Below are 18058 nucleotides of genomic sequence, written 5' to 3' on the forward strand. Positions count from 1 at the left end.
ACGTCTATATCATCTGCAGCAAGTTCTAACGTACCCTCGCGGGACAAACATTGTCAGGCAAATTACACATCTGGTCTCACCGAGGACAAAGGATTGTGCCTAATGAGCAATTCAAGCAGAATTCTTTTAAGAATTCTTCAGAAGTTCCAGAATCAAACTCACTTAAACAGTTACACTGCATGGCAAAGCTTCCTTGGTTCTGCTGGGTTTGAGCTGTCTGGGGCTTCTGTCAGAGCTACTTTCTGTTGGGACTTGTAAGTTAAACGTCTATATCTCTCAGTGTCACCAGAAGCAGAGTTTGTTACTTACCGAATTTGCATTTTGAACATATTTAAAACTAGACAACGTTGAGTACAACACTGACATTCATTTTCTTTCATAAAAATGGAGAAATGCTCCCCTTCAGCATAATAACCTAGAAGCTAGAATGCTCAGCCACAAATCAGGGCAGCCGACATTGTATGCCGCTGGGAGTTTTATGGGGCTTGATTACAATATCCCAAGTCATGGAAAAGTAGCCTAACTACCCCTCTATGATGAGAATAAGCCACCAGTTCTGTTCAAGCTGTGCCATTGGACACAAAGAATATGAAATTCATGAGACTAGATACAGAATACTCATGCACGAGCTTGACAACATACCAAAGCTGTGACTGCATGAGAAAGGGACAACCTTGTGTTTTGACCTGCTAGATCATTTAACCATTTTACATTAGACTATGAATTACAGGAAAACAATATACACCACCACCCCACCACCCCCCCCCCCCCCCCCGAAACCCAAGCAAAAATACTCAGCAAAAATAAAAAAAAAAGAATGAAAAATCTATAGAAATGTCCCTTCCTCTATGCTGAGTATCCTAACATGTAGCCTGGAGATTATGGCTTTTTTCTGCTTGCTCTCCCTGTGTCCAGCTTTAAAGAGAACATTTTCCCACAGTGTAAACTAGCAGTTAAGTCATTGGTATATGGAGCTCCGGGTTCAAAGGTCCTCAAGTTCAATGATCAGAACCCTGGGCAAGTGCTCCAGTTCTTATGAAAAACTCAGTCCTTACCATCTCTTACGATGCTTTGAGAGCAATTAGAGATGCAATTGCACACAGCTTGGCTGCTTGGGCACAGGAGGAAGATCCAGGCTTCAAGACCCATCTACAAGAAATCAGTAATTTCTAGCTAGTCCAGATAAGAGACAGTTCTTCCAATGTGTTTCATCATCACTTATTACTGACTGTGTCTGCTTTGAATCCCGTTTTAAAGTGCTAACTTTTACTTACACAGTGTATGTTGGATACTGGTGTCTGTATCAACTTCGTGAACTCCATTTCTGGAGTGAAATGTCCGACGGCTGGGCACTACAGCAGTGTGTGCCTTCATGCCCAGCTCCTCTTTTTCAAGAAGCGAAACCTTTTAACCAAAGAAGAATTTATGCACATTCTGGCTCTTGAGAGAACATCTTTCAATGGGATATGCAAAGGAGGGGGAGAGGGGGAGGGGAGTCAGAAACTTCAATCGATGTAGTTAATCTTTCAGAATGATAGTTTTTCTTTTGGGAATGGAAATATAATTAGATTCATTATCAGAATTATAATGAGAAGAGAAGGACTGCTCCAAAGATTTCTCACAGCCCTTTAGTCCTACGGTTCAGCTCACGTGACAGTCTGCGCGGTGACTGTGAAGGACTACCTGTACGCGTAGCTGTACTGGAGGCAGTTTGGAAGGCAGGTGTGTGATCCAAATTTACACAAATGCAGTGCTTCCAAATCACATGAGAGGCATAAAGAAAAGAGTTCCTATGCTGCAGCTCAAATCCAGAGACTGAGGTCATAGTGGGAAGACACGAGGTGTAAGACAACATCCTCCATTGTATGGAGACGAAGGGAAGGAAAGGAAAATATAGAGTGAGTTCCAGGAAAAAATCTCTGTGAGTGAAAGGATGAGAAAAATGTACTATTAAAAATAGTGGCTTTGCAAATGAACTAAGAAGAAACGTTCAGTATAGGAACAGATGACTGGTCCTTTCGTTCCAGCATAATGAGACTTCAAACTTACGCAGGATTCCTGGCCACTGTCCACCTAGATAGAAAAAGACAAAAACTAACAGAAGACACATCTCTTCTTTGATAGATTAGTGCATTAGACAGACCAATTAATATTCCACTTCTGATTTTGGATTTCATGTACAGAATCCTAATGAACTTACCCTTTCAATGTTCCTGTAAAGATAAGTATGTATCACTATTTTCCAAGTGGGAAACTTGGTCATAGAAGAGAGATCCATCTAAGGCCTCAAGGAAAGACAGTGAAAGGGATGATTCTAGAAATCCAGTGCCTCAGCCTCCACAAAAATATAAGTTTTTTAAAAAAATATGAATTTGCATGACAATTTAGTAATCATGGCATTAGCATATAGAAGTACTACTATTTCCCTTATATTTCACCACAGAGAAGTGAATTATCTACAAAACATTTTGGAACTGTTTCACAGAAGAAATGTTTGCTATAGGAAGAAGTTCTGAGTCTATTTCTTATTTTCAGAATGAGAACTATACGCTGTAGAAAAAAGTCCTTTGAGAACTATCACAAGATAGGAAGCCCACTAGAAAGATATCTAGATGTTGTATCGGGAAAACACTGAGAGCTGTCAACCTTTTACTGACATCACTTATTAATTAAGAAACATTGGTGTTTGTTGGAAAGTTTTTTTAAAAAAAGTTGACTTTTGTACCTTGTTCAGCTATTGTTTTGCTCAGATAGCATATAAAGAATAATTCACATATACTATCAGCTCTATCCAGGAACAGTGGAATATTTAACAAGTCACAGGTTACAAAAAAAATAACCGTTTTCTATTTTGAAGTTACTAGCTCTTCACCTATACAAATCTTCTTTCCCTGCCTTCAAAAGCTTACTGAATGTGTTACTTTTTTTAAATTATTCAATCATTTTACTGTAGTTTATTGAGATTCAGAATTTTCACTGTGTTTTAACAACATTATGAAATATGACAGGATGAGAAAATCAAAATCACGATATTGATTAAAGGAATACCAATTCATTATTACTCTCCAGTGAGTTATCCTACCATAAACCAAAATGTAACATAATTCAAGTTAAAGTCAGCTTTCTAACATTATTTGGACTATACACTGCCAACGGTCCAAGCTCGTTACTGTTCTGCCAAGAGCAAAGCTTACAAAAGTAAAAATTACAGTACCTTTTGAACAGCTTGCTCATCAGCTTCCATTTTTGATTGCATTCCTTGAACTTGCTTGTCTGAAAACAAGAGGGGAAAGAGAAACCCCATGAAATTACATGCCTACGTTAATGTATTCAAAATGTTTGCTTCAGGTCAGCCTCTAAACCCAGCAGAATGCACCAGGGAGGAGAGTCCTAGAAGAACTGTGACCTTCACCACCGCCCTTGACCTTCACAGCCTTCTTCCTGCTGTTCAGCCGGCTGGTCAGATAGAGATGAAGAAGTAAGTTCAAGAGCCAAGTGTGACTGAGTGCCCACAGCTTTTCATTAATACTGATCCTGGACATCCTTGCTGTTAGTCACAGCCAGTACAAAGTGTTTTAGCAGGTGGTTCTTTATTGCTCGTACAAAACTACCAAAAAGATAAGGAGCACCATTGAATCGGATGATAAAGAGGAGTCGGCAATATTGTCTGTGTCAAATTCGTCTTGCCACTATTAAAGGTGATACTGGGTCTAATCTATACGGACATAACAAAGATAAACACCCAAATTCTACTCTGCTGCCATAGTTTCTAGTCCTCCATTAAATATTTCACTCTGGCAATATATGAGAAGTAACCTGCAGGTAAAGACTGTACATTGTACCTGTCGGGAAGAAACCCCCTCCTTTTAAGAACCGTAACAAAGCACAGGTATCAAAAGTAGTGATGGCTTACTAGGGAGAAACTGATTCTGTTAGAAAGTTTCACAGAAACACAAACCTAATCATACGAAGAAATGCACGTCCGGATATTTTGCAGAAGCTCAAAAACTGCTCTAGAGAGAGAGAGTAGGTTTTAATACAGTTCCCTTAAGATAAAACAGTAGACCATCATTTAAAAATGTAACTACCTACATATGACACTTTCCTATTTCAGTAACTCTACAGCATGTATCTGTCACAAAATATGAACTCTAGCCACATTGCTAGGCAATATTAGAAGTCTCAAAAGCCACAACAAATATTCCTTTGTCATAAATGAAAAATATGTAAATATATGCATTAAAATTAGAATAAATATGTATGAATTTCTCTGCAAACACATCCAAAATTAGCATTCAATACCAGAAAAAGACAGCAGTCCAGAAAGCAGTCGCCATCCTTCTGAAGCGTGTTAGCAATTAATTCCAACTTCAGTGACGCTTCTTACACGCTGCATTTGAACTAATCGTCTTGATCTAAGATCAGTTTAACGTTTTACCTAATAAGCGCTTTTCTTTTTCAGAGCGTTTCAGAGCATTTTCGAGAGGAGAAATCTCATTGTGCGGTTTAAAAACCTCTTCTTTGAAATCCTCATTCTCTTTTTCAAGCGGGTTTTTTTTTTTTTTTTTTTTTTTTTTTTCACGCTCGTCATCTTCAAAGACAACCTGAAAGATTGCGAAGCCTTGAATTTATAAGTAAGGAAGCGGGGATTTAAACGTGCCGCACTGGTGCAATATTATGCGACGCAGGATCATATAATTTCTGCATTCTATTAGAGAGTCGTAATATGCATAGAAAAAAGTCGAGCCTCTAAATAGGTCCCCGCTAGAAGAAAGGCTGCAGTACATTATATACAAAGCCCATAACACATGGGGACATTTTATTGACAGGAATAATGCATATCATACTGTTTGTGTGCCCTCATCATTCAGGTCAATTTATTATGGAGGCTGTGTCCAGGAAGGCAGCTGGGGCCTATCCACCCACACTTCCCCCCGTGTTTATGAAGCGCCGTCCGTAACTAGGCAGGCGGGAGAGACCGTGGACAGGCAACACCAGGGGGTTGCAAAGTGCATGGCTAAGGAGGGGGGCTTGTTGCCTTTGTGCCATTCCTCAGTGACAGTGCTGCCAGTGTCATGAGGAGCACATCACATGTCAAAGCGGTGAAGTTTTCAGGCTGGGAGCCGCATGGAGTCCATCAGGCCTTCTGATATCAACACAGTTGGTTTTCCACTTGGTGCCGGAGCCACCCAGAGGCAATTCATATTCTGAACATTAACATGGCTTTGCATGCCTGTCACACATAGAGCGTGCAGGGGTTTAATGCTATTGAAGACTACGGTTTAAATCTCTATGCAAACAGTGATTACCTTGTAAGAAGGTTCCAGGATAACATGCAACAAAAGACTTTAAAGTTATAGTTTTAGTAAAGCAAACTCATTTACATTTTTATTATGCGTGGCCTTTGTTTAAATCTTGCCACGTCCATTATGGAAAAGACTTCTTATGCAACTGAAGCTTATTGGGACAGCTACTCTTTTTTTCTTGTTGGTTTCAAAGCTATTGAAAACATTTGAATATATTGTCTTATGGCTGTCTAGATTTTACTGCCACATATTTCTTTTAAAATTATAGAAAAGCTTTCAGGGCTGGCACAGATCTTTATCGTAATACCAGAATATTAACTAACTCCCGAAACCATTTAAAATATTAACACAAAAGAGAAGGCTCAGACAGCAGTCGCTTTGCTCACTACAGGAAATTTAGGATATTATTTGCTTTGCTTGGTAAAAACATGGACCCTTTTTAAAAAAAATTACTTCAAAATAAAAATGTTAAAGACCTTGAAAAATAAAATTCCAAGGTTTTCAAATGGCGTATAAACTTAAACTGTAATGTAATGGTGGGTAAAATTTAGTCCACAACGATTTGTTTTTCCTCAAAAAAGGCAATCTTGATGTCCAATTTACCAGAACAAATGATCAATGTACATAAAGTTTTGGCCGCAAAGTTTTCACTGATTTTATAAGAAATCATGTAAATAAAATGCCAAGTGCTTTGGAAAGTAATTCATATTAGTTCACGGTTCCTCTTCCTTTACTGAAGAAACAGCAGCAGTTTACATAAAGGCCAAGTACGATTAACAAAAATGTTACTTTTACTAACGTAAATTTTTTACAAATTCTAATGAAATACTTCGACAGTATTTCATTTTAACCAATCCTTGGGCAGTAACAGGTTTAAAATTAATCCCCTGAGGTAATTATTAGAGAGCATGTTTTTACTGAAAACTTCTACCAAATCCCATAGGCAGAGGAGCACACCCTAGGGAAAAGAGTAGCATTAAGAAAACAGCACGTGCAATATCCAAGTAATTAGCTATCACCCTGCTCTGGCAGTGGTCAACACTAAACTACTGCAAAACAAACTTAGAATTTCAAAAGACCTTTTAAGTAACTGTTACAGCTCTTAATAGGCTTAAGTATTTGTTTCTTTGCTCTGGCTGTATTTGAGCATCAACAGCTGATGCTCAAAGAACCTTTACCAAAAATAAATAAAAAAAAGATTTTAAGTAATCCTGTGACTAAGTTTTAAATGGTATCTCAAATATAAGTGGAATCATAATCTTTTACTCTTTTAAGGAAAGGATATAAAAACTACAGAAGACATTTTCTTCACAAACTTGTACTTCGCCCATTTCTTAGATAACCTTTAGCTCTAGCTCCACCATCTGCTAAAACCAAGAACTGCAAGTAATTAACTATTCAGTCTCCTGCTGCAATGAGGACACTCATTAGCAAAATGAACAAAGGAACAATTTTCTGTAGCTACAGTCATCTGTTACACTTTGAGTGGCAGGTTTTGTAGCAATGTTCTCTCTACCATCTGCCCACAGCGGTAGCGTTTGGCTTGGTTAAACTAGGGAACTTTTGAGTCGTAAGAAAAAGGGCTAGAGGTTGGAAGGCGATTATAACATGGCCTGTTCAGTATTTCTCACCTTTTCTGCTTTATTGCCTTCATCCTAACAGTTTTATTACTTCAAGTAAAAAGAAAAAGTATATTTTAGCTTTAATAAATTCTACTATATGTTTGCTAAGATTACGTATTGAAGACTGTTATGATTGCTTTTCTAATAATACTAGATAGCTATGCACACATAATTTTGGACTATAGCAAACTTCAACCAGATTCATCAGTATACTCATCATATTCTAGCCAAAGCGTTAAAGGTGAGAGACTATATCTATTTATTATGCAGTTGAGAAACATGCATTTCTATTTGGTACCCTGCAGGGTTTAATACACACTCAGGATAATCAATTGGCCTTTTGAATAACAGCTATGATTTTTGCACTCTTATTGCGAAGAAACATGATGCAATTTACTGATGCTCTTCTATGACACGAAGGAAGAAAATACTTGAGCATGCTCTAGTTAAAATTATAAACTGAAGTTGTTACTGTTGTTGATTTATTGGGAATTTGCCTTGAAAACAAATCCATTCTCGAAAAATCTGTCATCCAAATTATTACGTACCTTTCCATGGCTGAGCTCTACTTTGGGTACTTCAAGCCGGCGTTACGGACACCACGAGAGGGTGCAGTTGTACAAGCTGTCACGAAAAACACCACTTCACAAAGTAGAGACAGGGGTTGAGTGGCAAGAGAAATGAGCATTTCGAGATTTATTTATATTTCTTGTTATTACCCATAACACGTTACATTCGTCTGTTTATAATTTTAATTCTTTCACAGTTTATATCTGTACCTTTGAGAGAAATGTAGTTTAAGGTTGAACATGGGAACCGCTACCGCTAGTATGGCCACCGGTTGAATACAACAAGCCTTTACTTTTAACCATCGGTCACCCTGTTGTTACACCCGTATCTTCAGTTCAGCTAATGCATGTATTCTGTAAGGGCTTCCAGGCTTGAAGATTTCAGGAGATCAAGATGCCATCATTCCTTTGACAATATGCTCCAATCAGCAATCAGTCTCATAGTGGTTTCCTCTTGTAGCTGCTGTATTTGATTTTGTCATCTATGGAAGTCTTTTAAATGTAACAAAATGACACCAGCCAGGAAGGGACTAACAAGTTGCTATTGGCCCAAATAGCTCCATTTACCTTTTCAAGGCATGTCAGAGCTGGAAAAAAAGATTAAAGACAGCATAGCTTTGGAGGGAAAATAGGCATTTCATTGCAAACTCTTTGACAGAAGAAAACACCGACTGTGTCATGTTTCTATTTTGTATAAATGCAGAACTCTCAGAGAAGAAGCTGGTGATGACAAACTTTTGTTGTATGGATGAGCTACCGATTCCGTAGGTACTGAAGTAGTCCTTGAAGTGCAGCCGAAGGATGAAAGGGTTTGCCAGCCAACTGGACGATAATTATTTATTCCAACCAACCTTCTCTACTTTCCCTTTTTTCATCTGTTCAGAAGCATGTCTGGGACAAAGATCAGTTAGACAATTTTTGTGAACTGTTGTTAGAATACTTCTTGTGACCCGGAGAGAGACTGCAGTTTTCATGTACGGTACCTCTTAGGAGAATGCTGTATAGATCCCAAACCCTAGGCAAATATCCCATAGTGCTCTCCTTGGCAAGGTATTCAGATTCTGTACTCAAGTAATCTCAAACTATTTGATAAACGGATTTAAGCCAAGTTTTTCAACTTAGGGCATTTTCTTGAGCTCTTAAAAATGTTTTGACTTTTTCTTGTTCGCCTCCCTAACTGTGCAGACTAGGACTAGTACTCACAAGATTCCAGAGATCAAATAGCTCCTTACACTTATCTAATCATTGAAGAATTATACCAACCCTTTCAAAAACTGTTGTAAACCAGGAATCTGTGTTCAGTTGCCAGGGTACTCTGCACACACCCCACCCCCCCTCCCTTCTTTTTTTTTGGTAGATACCAAATTCCTGAAGACAGCTCCCCATTCTGTAGTTATGGGCTGCATTCCTTGCTTCTAGAGGTATAACTAACAACTTGTTTCAATGGACCTAGTTCATGACAGGTTGCTATGACTGCTATGTGCTATCTTTACTTACCTATCGTTCGTGTTGCCTACAAGTTTAATCAGTAGTGTTTAAATTTAATTCCAGGTCACCGATTAATAATGTGGAATTTTATTAACTATTACAGAACTTTACTAAACAAACAAACGAACAAGACCTATACAATGTTGATTCCTAAATTTACTGGTATTTTTTGAAATCTTTCACTGTTGAACAGGAGCTTTGCCCAAAGAAAATGTCTTTATCTGGATCATAAATTAGGCAAAGTACAGGACCTGGAAAGCATCCCATCTTACTGGAGTTAAAAGGACAAATGGCAATGGTAGATATTTAGCCTGCAAGATCCACAGTCTATGTAATAATGTAACTTTGACTGAAGTTCTTGAACTGAAGAGGAAACTTCACTGCTATGCCTCCTGGTAGGGAAAGGTCCTCATCCATGTATGCCTATCTCTATCTGAGGTCTGAAACTACAGACTTCTAGGAGCTTCCCACCCCTTAGTGGAAGATCACAAAAGTAGATTTTAAGGCATGACATATCTTAGCATAGCATATTGAATACTATATTTTAAACAGTGCTACTAAATCTAACTCCTTGCAAAAGTCTTGTCTTCACAGATACCACTCAAACTTGTATTCTACTGAAATAATGAAATCAGCTTTGTTGGAAAAAAAATATATTTTGTATAAAGCCCTTAGTGTTGATTAGGAAAACCCATATTAAGTTTGCCATTATGTTAACATAGCTAACATAAACAGGGCAGCAGTCTCTGGGGGACCCCTGGACCTAAGCTATCTGGGTTTCCTCATCTAGACATATGTACTCTCTGTAAACATGTAAAATCCTTTCTGGAGGTTAATAGATCAGAAAGTACTTGTTAACCTGGGATACAAGCACCTTGTTCTCCCTCCTCCTATATACAGGAAATGCTTTTTTAAATTGTCCCCAGGATTTTCATGTTATTAATAATTCTACAATTTTTACCTAAGAGTAAGCTCATACAGTTGCAGCCACTTCCTTTGCTCCCAATACATTTTTGGTCCTTAATGGTGGCATTTATAGTTCTTTCCTTGATACATCGTTCATTTTATACCCTTCAAAACCTTCTAATTATATTAATTGCTGTACTTTTTTCCCTTTTCCCACATTTGTTATACATTGCTTTAATGTCTATCATTTGCTAATCTCACCTTGCCACGGAACTAAACCAGGACTTTAGTAAAAGCTGTTCTCTTCCTTGATTATGAGACTATGTCTTTATGGTTACATACTACTTCTTTTCTTAGAGATTTCAGCTTTTTTTGTTCATGTTATTGTGTTCAGATTTTAAGCCTCAGTCAGTTTCCCTCACCAAGGTAAATCAAGCTTTTGAAATATTGCGTGCATGTGCATACACAAATGTGTTCATATACTTATGGCATAAGTTATTAACTTATAATTCACCTTGGCCTCACCTTGAGCACTGTGTGCCGTTCTGGGCCCCACAATTTAAGAAGGACGTTAAGGTACTCGAATGCCTCCAGGGGAGGGCAACAAAGCTGGCGAAAGGGCTGGAAGGAATGTCCTCTGAGGAGCGGCTGAGGACTTTGGGCGTGTGTAGTTTGGAGGAAAGGAGGCCGAGGGGTGACCTCATTGCTCTGTAGAGCTTCCTGAGGAGGAGAAGTGGAGAGGGAGGTGCTGAGCTCTTCTCCCTGGGATCCAGTGGTAGGACGTGTGGGAATGGTTCAAAGCTCCATCAAGGGAGGTTTAGACTGGACATTAGGAAGCATTTCTTTACCAAGAGGGTGGTCAAACACTGGAACAGGCTTCCTAGAGAGGTGGTTGATGCCCCAAGCCTGTCAGTGTTTGAGAGACATTTGGACAGTGCCCTCAATAACATGCTTTAACTTCTGGTCAGCCTGAAGTGGTCAGGCAGTTGGACTAGATGATTGTTGTAGGTCCCTTCCGACTGAAAATATTCTATTCTATGCTATTCTATTCTACTCTATTCTTTCCTTAGAAAACTACTATCAGCAATAAATTCGAGGTCAAAAGCAGCATTTGGTTATGCTAATTTAAAAAGTTTTGATAGAAAATTCTCATTTTCTGAATATATTTCAGGAAGAAAAAATTTCTAACGTACTACCTGTGTCTTCACATGATATGAAGGAGTGCTTCAAGAGTTACTCATCCTCTTCTCCAGTTTGCCACTTGTAATAGAACCTCACCAGAGGGTTATGCTAGCACAAGTTCAGCATTACAAGAGTCTCAATGTACAGTTACCAACAATTTAAAAAACAAATTATTCTTTGACGTTGAATACCACTCCTCTAATTTTTTATTTTTTTTAACTACTTCATCTTTTCTATAAAGCTGTTTTAGTCAGATTTCAACTTTACAGGTATGGTTCTACCAGACAGATGGTTCTTGATGGGAGTATGACTATGCCCATTTCCCCTCCCTCTTGCTTACATCCTATAATTAGTATATAGTCAGTTAACATTTTGCTTCTCTCCACACCTTCTGCCATTTCAAACTAATATAATTCGTTTGTAACATAAAAAGTTGGAATACTATTTACCTTCTCAGTTTATGTTATTAGTGGCAATCTACAAGTATGATTTTTTTTTTTTTTAAAGGCAGAACTCAATGTTTTAGATAAAATGCGTGCATATATATTAGTATAGTGTATCTGGCTCCAGAATGACCACCAGCTGGCAGCTTGGGTGCCTTTGCAGTGGGTTTCACAGCCATTACAGTGGGTATACACATGCCATTTGGTTACGAGGCAGAGTCCAATATCTGCATCAAAATCCCTGATGATGCACTAAAGAATTCTGCATTACAGGCACTAAAATCTACAACTACCTGAACTTGTACCGCTAAAAGCTGCAAGACAGTTTAAGTACTGCTGCCAAACTATTTTGAACCCTAATAGCAATGAAAGGCTTAACATCTAATTTCCAGTGGAAGTTACAAAGGATTCTTTACAAGCTGCTTTCTGATCCAGCTAGGTGTTCTAAAAGTACTCCCGCCAATTCAGAACTTTTAAAAGACAGTGAGGACGTGATTCTGTACCCCTAGAATTACGTAGCCTACTGTGATAATGACAACCCCTGTTCACATCCAGCCTTCTCCTCTTTTGGAGAAGAACTGTGAGCCATGAAGAATGCAATGGCAGCCTCTTAGTATATTCACATGGGAGCCTGGATTGCAGCTCTCATTACAGAGAACATTTAAATATATTTATTTTCATAAAGTAAAACAGCCTCATCGGGGCTTATCCAAATGAAGCAAAAGAGATATAAGCCGTATCACTGTTGACTGTTGTAGCTTAACAGTTTGCTGCAAGAAGGAATTACTATCACTTCCTTCCGTATGCAGGAATGACTGACCAGGCTTAATGATCCAGTTCTAGAACAGGCTGCATAGCTATGAATTCCAACTGGGGAGAGATACGTTTCCTCAGAGGGTACATCGTAGACCCCATATTTCTCCTTTACAGGCCATACTGTCTACCTTAGGTGGCTGCCAGCACAGTTAGATGGCATTTTCAGATGTCATTAGTACTACGCATTTCAATGGTGCATAGAGAGCAGAGATGAAAAAGCTACGCAGTGTCAGGCTTAGAGCCTGAGACTACTTTTTATCAGCCTAAAGCATATGTGAAGTTTTGAAAAAATGTTACAGATTTCTCATACTTCAGTGAACTGCAGATGAGTATAGTTCATTTGGGTAGGAGAAGGCCATGTTTACATCCCTGTTACAGAAGGGATACAGAGGTGATGTTTGGACATATGAGACGGAACTGCATTTCCTATTTGAAGACTACGGACCGAGGAAGTAGGACAGTTCTCAGCCATTATAACTAGCTATTTATGTCTGCATTTGGGTGGGGAAGAAGACTCATAATTGAAAAGGGCTTCTCATGTCTATTAATGGTTGTACCCAAGTATCTGTGATACTCCGTGAACTTCTAGTCCAGGAGTTATGAAAAATCAAACATGAGGGATTTTGTATTTTATTTTATATTTTAAATGAAGATATATCTTCAGTGAATACTCAAAATACCAACTTAAATGATTAACAACACAATTCTGAAGGAAAAAAAAAGAAAATATTTATTTTTGAAGTTATTTAGAGACAGTAGGAACAAAGAGAAACATGAGAAGATGTAATGTAATTACTTCTGTAAGTAGCAGTAGAACAGAGGTGGAGTTTTCTGTAACTGAGATGTTCATGCATGGAACAAGAATAGCACTGAGAGCAATATTTTATAAAAGATTTTTAAAACTCCTGGAGTTGATTTTTTTGTTAAGTTTTTACAAAAATATTTTATAAAATATTTTATTTTATTAAAACAATAGATCTAAAAAGGTAGTACAACTACCATCTCTTGGTCAGACTATCACTGATATAAATTTGTGTGACATTAATAGAGTACTATAAATTATTTTAGTCAAAATACTTACGATAGCACAGGATAATCCCAAATAGTGTTCTACTACCTTCCCAACATAATGTTTCCTATAAAAATAATGGCACTAGAAATACACTTAATTGAATTTGTTTAAAGATTTCCACATTTGGATAATGAGTTTATGATCTTTTGACAAAAACATACCATTTTAGTCCTTTCTTTTTTTTTTGGTATTCCTGCAGTTTTCTCTCCAGATCTTCAATTATGGACTCTTCCTTGTGTAGTTTGTTATGTAAAAGCTTCAACAGTTTTCCTGGTGAACATGCTGTGTCTTCTCCATTTATGTTGTAATACTTCTATTACAAGAAAAGATTCTTCAGTGAGACTTTGCATAAGCCTCATAAACCTTTTGAAAGCTACAGAATATTTTTTGTAATCTGAACACATCATAATGCATATTTTACATTCGAGAGTTCTGTTCTAGTATCCAAAATAAAATTTTACTGTATCTGACATTTCAAATGCTTAAACAAAAAGTGTGTTATATCTAATACATAATCTATAATACTAGAGAATTCCAGTGCACAGCAAAGAAAAAGGAAATTTGGAAAAATTTGCATATCCTATATATTTTAAATCAAAGAATGTATTTAAAACATAAAAGAAATAAAATAAAGAGAAAATACAGCATAAGTACAGAATGAACAAAATCAACGATTAAAATAGTATCTTTGAATTACTGGCATTTATTTGTGCATCTTTTTGGTTGCACAAGCAAAGTGTTTAAATTACATTAAAGGATAAAAAAAGAGCACCTACAATAGATGATTTACTTCTTATGTAGTCAAAAAATAAAAATAAGACTTTCAAAGAAAAACAACACGTGCGGCCTCCCTTTATACAGAACTATGTCTCCAAGGTGGTGTACTGCCAACAGCTGGCCATTAGGAAACACTAAGCTCAAAAGTGTGGTTGAGCTCTTCCTTCAGGAGTACCGAGACACCTATTTTCCAAGGTTAGGTGATTAAGTATCAGTCAACTTCTCTAAAATATTAATATTAGCAGAAATTACTATCTCTTGTGTAAGACATTAACATCTGTAGCACTCGCTGAGGAAGCGAAAGAAGTAGGGTTCAATTATTTCCTCAGCCATAGTGGACTCAACCTCAGTTAGTTCTCCTTTCTCAGAGCACCCCACCTACGAAACTACACACGTGCCCGGGACCAGGTGAATCTCTACCTGGTTGTTGAAGCTGGACCAGAAGAATCCAAGAGTAATGCAAGATCTTCCAAAGACAAAGCAAAGCAAAGGAAACCTGTCCCTGCAATCCCCTGGTGAGAAGACTGCTACCATATGCTCCATGGCATTCATATGCATTTTTCACCACGGAGTGATTACATGAGCTGCACTTGGGAAAGAAAACTTTTCACACACAAAATGAAGTTTGCATTATTCTAGATGGTCTGTACAGCAGTACTTGATCGCATGTAGACACTCACATTTTAGCTAGTCACACTTTGCTTTTTTAATAGTCTGTGGAGATTTAGTTGCAAGTCAGTTGAGTCCAGAGGACAACTCAATTCACCCTTAAGTAGGTATCTAACATTGATCAGATGAACTGTGTCCTAAAAAAATACCTATTTCTCTGCCTTGACTATCAAGAAAGCAAGGTCAGCACAGCTGCATCATAAACATGTCTACATTATTGATGAAGTGTTCCAGGAGACAAATGCTACTCCCCCCCCCCCCCCCCCCCCATTTTACACTTGGTTTTGGAGCAGAATTTCTTTCTTCAAGTGATGGTGCTACATATCATTATCCAGGAATGAAGAAGAACAAATGTGAAAAATAAACATCTTTACTCTCTGTGAAGTCCTAATAAATCTTGTAGTTTCTTTCTTCACAGAAGCTGCCCTTTCCTTCACTGCTAAAGGCTAGCTTTTGCCTTCTAAACACCCACTTTAAGCTATGCAACATTCTTGAAATGCATATCATCTTCTGTCATTTGCTCAGTGTTTTCAGCATTCTGATTTCCTCTCACATCTTTTTAAAATTCCTCAGCCTCTCAGTTCCTCATATCTTTTCCGTGAACTTTCCTCCTTTGCTTCACATTTCTCTACCATGTTCTTTGAAACATCCACATGATTAATGCTGGTTTGAACTCATTTACCAGTGCACCTGTTCTCTGTCCCTTCACATGTCTAGCAGATCAGTCATTCTGTAAAACCAACACGTTCTTTTCTCCTTCCAGGATTCTCTGTGATTTTCTACATACTGTATGAAAATCAGTAGAATGATTTCAGCATATATATGATTTCAGCATATATATATATATATTTCAGCATATATATATTTCAGTATATTAACAGAACATATCAACAGTATGTGCTGTTAATATACTACACACACTTCCCACTATACATCCCCACTTGACTGGGATATGTATAAACAACAGGAGAATAATTATAGCTAAATTTTTTTACCCACTACCTTTCCCAACTATCCATATAAGTGGTTTATTTTTTTTATTTCTTTCTTTTCTCTCTTTTCTTTCTTCCTTTCCTTTAAATACTGACTTTGTTTTGTCAATAAGTACAAACTTGCATGCTCCATTTGCATGTGGGGGAAGAAAGATGAAATTTAAGCTCTATACTTTCTAATTTGGATTATTCTTACTGTTCCAATTACAGCCTGAAATCTGTTAATAAGTGAGTAGGACAGTCCCTAGAGGGCAGTACAAAGCCACCTGGAGTGCCCACAACTGGTCACCATTCTCTGTTAGGTAGCCTTAGAGTTCAACTACCAAATTTATCAAGTCATTTTCATTTTTTACTGAACCAAAGAGCATTTTATGTGATTACTATGTTTCTGCCTCCTAACAGACCCAATCACAGACTGTCAATTAAAGCAAGGTCCCTTCATTTGCGGAGAATTAAAGCAAGCTCATCCCTTCATTTGATTTGACTACCCTCAATAAGATGGAAAAGTGTGCACTGACTGCATATTTGGGTGGTCTAATCCTACACTGCTTGACTACTTTGTGGTCAATTGTTTTTCACTAGTCAGGAAATTAAAACCTGTAATTTTTGCTTTCTTCCACTGGTATCTACTAACATACCTCATTCATGTTGTAGTAACTATGTTACTTAACCTAAACCTGTACTTGAGTATGCTAAACTGCACAAGAGGGGGAAAAAACAATACTTGTAAAACCAGCTATATTTTTGTGTTAATTATTTTGTTTCTATTCCCTATAGTTTAAATGCTTAGTCTTCACAAAAAATCCAAATACACCCTTCTCCAGATTTTGAAGTGCAAAGCTATTCTCTGTAATTAGTTTATGACATATTAATACTCAGACCAGCAGTCTGCTACCACATTAAGAATTAAAGCCCACCTCAGTATTTGTTCTGAGAACAGCCAGTGCATCACCTGACTGTTGTTGGTAGCTTTGTAGAATTTGAAACTCTTTCTGCAATTCAGTGTGTAACAAATTACTGAGAACTTTGATGTGCAACAAAAGGACACAAGCAATTACAAAACCAAACAACTTTTATATATTCTTATTTTTCATTTAAGAAAATTAAATGCTATCCAAGCTCTTGAACTTAAAAAAAATACTAAGCGCATGCTCCTTTTCTGTAACTTCTTTTTGCTGTATTGATTTTTTAAATATTTGGGTTTTTTATGTTCATATCAGAAGCTTGAAATTGAGGCTTTATGCATATTTTGCCCTTGCAGGGAGTGCTCACTAGCTGCAATATGATTGCCTGGGAGTGTTAATGCTGGTATGGGCTGGGATTTCCTACCTAAAGATCATTGACTGCTATTTTCAAACACACGCATGGGACAAGAAAAGTCAATAATTTATACACACAGGAAGTGCGCTACGTTTCTTGCCTATTAAAATATTGTTATAAAGTATTTTATTAGAAATAACCACACTACAATTTAAGAAGTTTTCCCAGATATGGTTGTTAATATGCCAAGTACAATGTAATCCATGTTCTCTTAATTGCAAATTTGCAAAGACACCTTAGACAGTCACTTTTAAATCTATATTAGCACTTTTCTTTATTTCCTTATTTTCAATACTTCCGTGGATTACTTTTCATTAAGTAAAATACTGTATCAGTCTGCACAAAGAAGTTATATGAATGAGAACTGGCATCCAGTGAAGATTAATATGTAAGTCAACAAGGATTTTTCTCTTTACCCATTTATGTAAAAACTCAATGTCTGTCAGTTGATCATTTACGTATTACAAAGATTTGAAGCCTGATCTTCAATTTTTTCTTCATATTGTGCTTGAATAATGCTTTTGTAGATGAACAAATCTTGCTGGAGGGAGTGAACAAGCTCAGAATCAAAATCTTAGTATTATTTATTTCTATATACAAAGCAAGCTACTCAAAAGAAAAGTGCGACTGTTCCATTACTCTGTTCCAAGATGCTGATGGCTAGATTCATTCACCTAAATACAAGCATCTAATGCATTTCTATGCCCTACAGTATCGTCTTTGGTCTATAACAGTCACTTGGGCAGGGGTCTCAACACCTGTCAAGAGTTCACAGCTTCACATCCATGCTTTGGACTTCTTTGGCTGTCAGCAGGAGTTTCCACCTGCAGAGTAAATCACCTAAATTTAGATGTCTGCATAAGAAGTAGGTGAGGAAGTTTCTGCTACAGGCAACA

General features: G+C 37.4%; 1 protein-coding gene across 1 annotated transcript in view; it reads right to left on the reverse strand.

Moving 5' to 3' along the window:
• The window catches only part of C4H10orf67 (chromosome 4 C10orf67 homolog), a 44499-nt gene that overhangs the window by 22995 nt on the left and 3446 nt on the right, over positions 1–18058 (reverse strand). Inside the window, 7 exon segments of the mRNA XM_049798926.1 lie at positions 3215–3273; positions 4439–4604; positions 13566–13586; positions 13589–13717; positions 16760–16834; positions 17579–17625; positions 17628–17721. Coding sequence (XP_049654883.1) covers positions 3215–3273; positions 4439–4604; positions 13566–13586; positions 13589–13717; positions 16760–16834; positions 17579–17625; positions 17628–17721 — 591 coding nt within the window.

The sequence above is a fragment of the Accipiter gentilis genome, chromosome 4 (assembly GCF_929443795.1).
Source record: "Accipiter gentilis chromosome 4, bAccGen1.1, whole genome shotgun sequence".
Classification (NCBI taxonomy): Eukaryota; Metazoa; Chordata; class Aves; order Accipitriformes; family Accipitridae; genus Astur; species Astur gentilis.